The sequence below is a fragment of the Neofelis nebulosa genome, chromosome 3, assembly GCF_028018385.1.
Source record: "Neofelis nebulosa isolate mNeoNeb1 chromosome 3, mNeoNeb1.pri, whole genome shotgun sequence".
In the NCBI taxonomy this organism is placed as follows: Eukaryota; Metazoa; Chordata; class Mammalia; order Carnivora; family Felidae; genus Neofelis; species Neofelis nebulosa.
Genome location: NC_080784.1, coordinates 113,989,991 through 113,996,292, shown reverse-complemented (window position 1 = coordinate 113,996,292; position 6,302 = coordinate 113,989,991). Strand labels below are relative to the sequence as shown.

The 6,302-nt window shown below is 38.8% G+C and overlaps 1 protein-coding gene across 1 annotated transcript; it reads right to left on the bottom strand.

Annotated features, from left to right (window-relative positions):
* Positions 1 to 494: 494 nt before the first annotated feature.
* Positions 495 to 943, bottom strand: LOC131506152 (small ubiquitin-related modifier 1-like). Its single transcript, XM_058719710.1, has one exon. The coding sequence runs from the start codon at positions 922 to 924 to the stop codon at positions 622 to 624; it is 303 nt and encodes a 100-aa protein (XP_058575693.1). The 5' UTR covers positions 925 to 943; the 3' UTR covers positions 495 to 621.
* Positions 944 to 6,302: the final 5,359 nt, after the last annotated feature.

Here is a 6,302-nt window from a genome sequence, read left to right as displayed (position 1 = left end):
AGAGAGGGCGACAGAAATTTGAAGTAGGCTCTGGGCTGAGAACAGAGAGCCTGATGTGGGGGCTTGAATTCATGAACTGTGAGATCATGCCCTGAGCCAAAGTCTAAAGCTTAACCAACTGAGTCACCCAGGTGCCCCTGATGTTTCTCTTCTTTTGGTTCAGACCCTCACATTTTAAAAGGAGCTTCAAGTTAAGGAAAGGTCATTTTTTCACAGTTCAGTTTTCTGAAAAACTTCCATCACCCACAATCATAGTCCAGGAGTGAAGCAATCAGATGTGGGAACTTCAGGGTCTATTGGAAAGTTATTATGAACACCCTCATTTTTCGATCTTATTTATTGCAAGCCTGAAAATACACAGACCCGGAAAAGGTGGCCTTTCTGTGCTCGCATGTAATTTTTAAAAAGGAGAGTGCAATATGAAGGGGGCTGAAGTTTGATCACCAAAAATCAGCCCAACGAAAACAAGTGGAAATGAATCATGGACACGAGAATTCAAATCATCAGATGTTTTAAAGAGATGGGGTGCCCGTTTTCCAGTCTGTGTTGAACACCTACATTATAAAAAAAACATTTTTAAAAATAAAAAAGGATTGAGAGTAAAGAAAAAAAAAAGAATATCTAAATCATTGAATGTCCCCCTGTTTGTTCCTGATGAACTTCAATCACATCTTCCTTCATTCCCAGTTCTTTTGGAGTGTGATTCCCAGCAATTCCCTGACCTGCAAAGAGAAATCTGACTGAATTTACTGGCACTCCCTGTGTTTGACAGTATGCTTCTTTGAGCCTCTTGAGATGCGTTGTCATTTTCACTTTGAAGTGGATCTCACTGTTCTCCTGTCCAATGACTTGGAGTTTAATGTATTCTCCTTCCTTCTCATCCCCCAAGTCCTCAGCTGAAGGTTTTGCTTCCTGGTCAGACATGGTGATGGTGGCTTCACCCAGGGTCTCTACATAGCAGCGGTCTCCAGTAGGCAGAAGCTTGCTCCAGGGTTTACAAATCCCTCTCCCTTCCCCTGAGCCTTGATTACTTGAAGGCTGTGTGAGACACAGGATTTTTAGGTAGACAAGTGATCTGGGTATTTCCATATTGGGTGGTTTCCAGATGATGGACCATTTGGAGGTAATGATTGGATTGGACATTTAGTAATCCCACTGAGTCAGGATGTTTTTCTAGACAAGGGAAGTAGAGGAAAAAATATTGATTGAATAAAATTAATAAGACTTTATGTTTGATTAGAAATGCATAGTAAAAGGGTCAAAAATGAATTTGAGGTTTTTAATTTAGGGGTCTGAATGGATGTAGCACTGATCTGGGAGAAAAAAAAATACATTCAATTTTAAAGCATTGAGTTTACATCTGCATAGGATGTGTAGGGAGAGATCTCCAGAAGCCAGCTGATTTTGTGATTCCCAAACCCTGGGGAAGACAGCTGGACTGGCTGGAGACATTTATGGATATTTATGGATTTTTGTTTTGTTTTTGTGTGTGTGTAGTGACACACATTCACACACACACACACACACACACACACCCATTCCTATGTACATTTGCAGATACCTTTATGCATACGTACAGATCTTTGTGAGTATATATATATATATATATATATATATATGTATGTATTTGGGAATGATCACACTAGTTGAAAGCACCAGAATGAATGAGGACAATCAGAGAAAGCATTTAAAATGAGTTCACCAGTGAGCTGATGACAGGACATTGAGAAACACAAATGTTTCATCAGTGAACAGAGGAAAAGAAGAACAAAAAAAAAAAAAAAAGAGAGAGAGAGAGAAAAGAGGTTACTCAAAATCTTAGAAATCACAGAAGTGTAGACTTTTCCAGAAGGGAATAATTCACAGTGTCAATTAAGCAGTGGTATGAAAGAGTATCCACTAATTTGGCAGCTAAGGGGGTCATTGGAGATTTTCTGTGGTAAGTTTAAGTGGGGACAAAAAGCCCCTGTAAGTGGGTTGAGAAGTGACTTGAAAATGAGGAATAGAGACTATAGCCTTTGGAATATAGTGCCTCCTAAAGGTTAAGTTGTGAAGATGAGGAGATACATTGTACTGTATTTCTAAGGATCTGAGAATCAAGTGAGTTACATCTATGTATTCATTCATTCACCACCATTAATCATCTATCAATCATTGTCTACCTATCATCTATCTATCTATCTATCTATATCTTCAAACTGAGAAAAACTTGAATGTGCTTCTGATGGCTCATGGAGTAAGATCCCAGGGAAACGGGGGGCAGGAGTGATTTAAGAGTCTTAGTAGGTCTCATTGTCTGCTTTACCCGGAGGAAGTGAGAGTATGGTGATTGCAGTCAAGTACGAGTGTTGGTAGCTGTGGTTTCAGCTTTGCTGAGGTGAGACAGGAATATAGTGAGTAGGAACAAGTCACTCTGGTGTGGTGTCTTCAGAGACACTTATTTCTCTGGACAGATATCACTGATTTGGGTTTGGTGTTTTGCTGGGAGACACCATAGAAGTTTCTGGGTGCAAGAAATGGAGTGCTCTGGAGATAAGAAAATAGGCTATCACCTCTGGACAATGGGGCTTGAGGTTGAGCAGGGCAGAGAGAGAAACCAGGAGAAGAAGGTAGACAGTCTCAAAGGAAGATGGAAGGGTCAGGGCTTTGATGAAGTTAACAGAGAAGTGTCAAGAAAGAAGGGGTGAAAGGGAGCTGAGAAGTAGAACATTTTGGTTAGAGAGGGTTTTTAGAGTATTAGGCTACAGGGTCATAATGGTGGGAGTGAGAATCTAGGGTAAGTTTCTGAAGTACAGCCAAAGTTGATTGACAATAAAAATTCAGTTTAAAACGGTCTAGAAACTTCAAACAACGAATAAAAACATTTGGACTTTCTAAGATAACATTTTGAAAAAGAAAGGATTTAAAAATAAGAGAGGAAGTCTCATTGGTTTTTTTATGTCATTAAGTTATTATCCTTATTATCAATCTAGTAAATTATTCCAATAATTCAGTTAATTAAAATAATAATTAACATTTATCTGACAATTATTTAGTAATAATACTTGTTAAATGAGTTAATACATTATTAATTTGATAAGGTGAAATAGTAAATTTATCATCATTAACTTGTGAATATTGGATGTCGATGATAATATTGATGTCTTAGCGTGTCTTAAGGCTACTTATGTTACTTGTAGTGTATGTGCTAGAAACAGGGAAGAATTTGGAATCAGAAGACCTGATTTCATTCCCATTTCTGTTACCAGCTAGCTGTGTAACCTTGAGCCAGTCACCTACACTGTAGGACTCAGTTTCTTACTCCATAAAAAGGGACAGCATCTCTCCTTAGAGTGGTTAAGGGTGGCCAAATTTGTGCATAAATGTACTTTTTTGTAAATCATCCAAGTGCTAGGCAAGAACATCATTGATGGGGTAGTTTCATTACTCGAGGATGTTGAAAATAGCACTAGTGGAAACCAGTGTTCTCTTTAAACTGAAATTCCAGCACGGCTTGTCGTGTTTGTTCGGCTTGCTGATTAAGTAGTAAACTTAAGTTCACGTATTAAACAAAAATTCCTTAAAAATAAAATGTAGCAAACTATTAGTTAATTGTGTGTGTAGGCATATGAAACACTTTATATCTCTGCTTAAAAGTTTTTGTAAAGTTCATAGTTCAAATATTTCAAAACTGGGTATTTTTGAATACATCTTTCGTATGCAATTAAACTATTGATCCGATGGGGCGCCTGGGTGGCTCAGTCGGTTAAGTGGCCGACTTCGGCTCAGGTCACGATCTCGCAGTTCATGGGTTCGAGCCCCATGTCGGGTTCTGTGCTGACAGCTCAGAGCCTGGAGCCTGTTTCAGATTCTGTGTCTCCCTCTCTCTCTGACCCTCCCCTGTTCATGCTCTGTCTCTCTCTGTCTCAAAAATAAATAAATGTTACAAAAAAATTTAAAAAAAAACAAAAAACCTGTTGATCCGAAGAGTGATTATTAATTAATTAGTGAATTAATAAAGTGACTGAAAATTTTCTATTTGGTAAAAGAAGATTAAGAAGTTTCATACGCTTCTGTGACGTCCCTGTGTGGCAGGAAAGAACTCTCTTTCTCCATTTCTCTGCAAGAGGATGTTGGGCTAGCATGCACTAAGAAAAGGAAAATGAGAAAGGGCAGTTAGAACTTTGTCTTATTTAGTGGATGGGAGACAGAGTTATAAGGGGCAAGGGGAGACAGTTCTGAATGTGTTGGATGGTCCGGTAGACACTGCGTGTGCCATCTTATGTGACGTCACAACAGCCCACTGAAGCGGGTACACACGACACCGTTTTATAGATGAGGACGTCAATAAGTAAAGAGCTGAAGGGATCTAAGCCCACTAACTGCAGAAGGAAAAACTGTGAACGTTGACACCAGGTGGAGCTGCAGAAGCTGCAAAGTGAGTTGGCGAGAGGCAAGTCTGCGTAACTTGATTATGTTGAGATCGTCACCACTTATATGAGCAAAATCGTTTAAATGTTTGAGGAGAGACTCAGATCCCAGTTCAGGTGTTTAATATCTGTGTGACCATGGGCAGGTAACCTAACCACTCTGTTCCTGAATTTCCTCACCTATAAAAAGGAGGGGGCAAATCATCTCCTTTAAAGAACTGTGTGAGGGTATGAGGACGAAATGAAACAGTATGGATACAAACAAGCATGAATTGCAGTGCCTGGAGGATAGTAGAAGGTTAAAACTTTTGATGTTTGGCCTTTTTTTTTTTTTAGTGGTAAACTTGTATTGAGGGTTAAAAAATCTGGCTCTAAAATTTGTTTTAAACTAGGATACGCTGTTGCTAAGCTTAACTTTATCAGCAGCTATTTATTGATTGATTGATTGATTTGATTTGATTTTTAGAAAGGGGACCTTTCTGATAACTTTTTCTAAGGCCTCAGAGAACATCTTCTGTAGAAACTTGTCCTTTGGGCTCATGAACCAGATACGCTTCCCAAGTAGGCAGTTGATCCTAATTACAAGCCAACCGATTATAAGGAAATAAATACTCTTAGTGGTGTTCAGCTTTTCGACTTGCAAGTTTAATTTAGTAAGAAAACAGTAACAGCATATAATCAATGTTAACGGGAATCCAATATATAAACAAATGGAAGCAGTAACTGGATTTTAATGAGACCAGGAAAACAAAGCCTGTCCCCAGCAGCCTCCTCTGCTGTTACATTACCACATCCCGACACTATGTACAATTTTATGGTTTTTATATCATGCAGTCTGTTGGAATCATGATTGCACTTTTCCATGACATGCCTCAATTCCCCAGAGAAAAACAGCAGTTGTTTTAAGAAGAAGCAAATAACGTAACATTTTACCAGCTGGAAATAAAATAAACACAAAAGATTCCTGTTCACGGGAATGAATGAAGTACCACGTGGCTGACAACATTAAATTCATTGTTTAATATTAATGGTAAGCTTAGGTATGTAAAGCAAGACCTATTATTCCTACATGAATGCATTTGAATCAGACATAAGTGAATCTCAAAAGGAGAGGAATTTGGTTCATTTTCCATAAGTACCCAGAAATTCAGATGCTTATTTAAAGCTTATCTGAGCTACCTAAACACAGTTAAGTCGGCAGATCTTAGCAGAGCAGAATTGCATGCAAGATTGTCAGCATGTAGGCTGCTGACTCAGACACAAATATTAAGAAAAGAGACTTTTACTGGTGTGCGATGTTATTTCTAGACCTGTTATTGTCAAACTAAAAGTGAGAAGAATACAATTCTTTATCCAACTCAGGATTTGAGAGTCACTTGGTTCCCAGTTTCCCAGGATGGTTACTGGGTCATATTGACAGTGAATTGTTACTCTTAGATGTCTCTCAGAAATACCCGGTGCTTTGTTTCAAAAAGTTAATTTTGCACATAAGCACACAGGAGCAGAGTCCTAACAGGTTCACCAGTATATGTATCCATCATTTGAGAAGCCGAGTTCGCAAGTTAAAGGACTCTGATTATATTCATACAGGCTTGCTGTTCTCAACTTCAGACCCTAGCTTCTTTGCAATGTAACTGACACGTCAGCACAGAAGGCAACAGCAGGAAGGCCTGTCTAGAACAATTTTGTAAGGTTCAGAAAAGAGCAACTGATCCCCAAAGAAAACCATAAAAACGTGGTCACCATTTCCGGACAAAGAGGACACTCTCAAAATCCTCTCTCAAACTTGTTTTTCTTGGGTAATCCAATCTGATCACACCAGCAGCATTATTTTATTTGCTCCAAAGGTGCAGAATTTTTGGAATGGGCATAGAACAGTGAAAGGAGGAACAT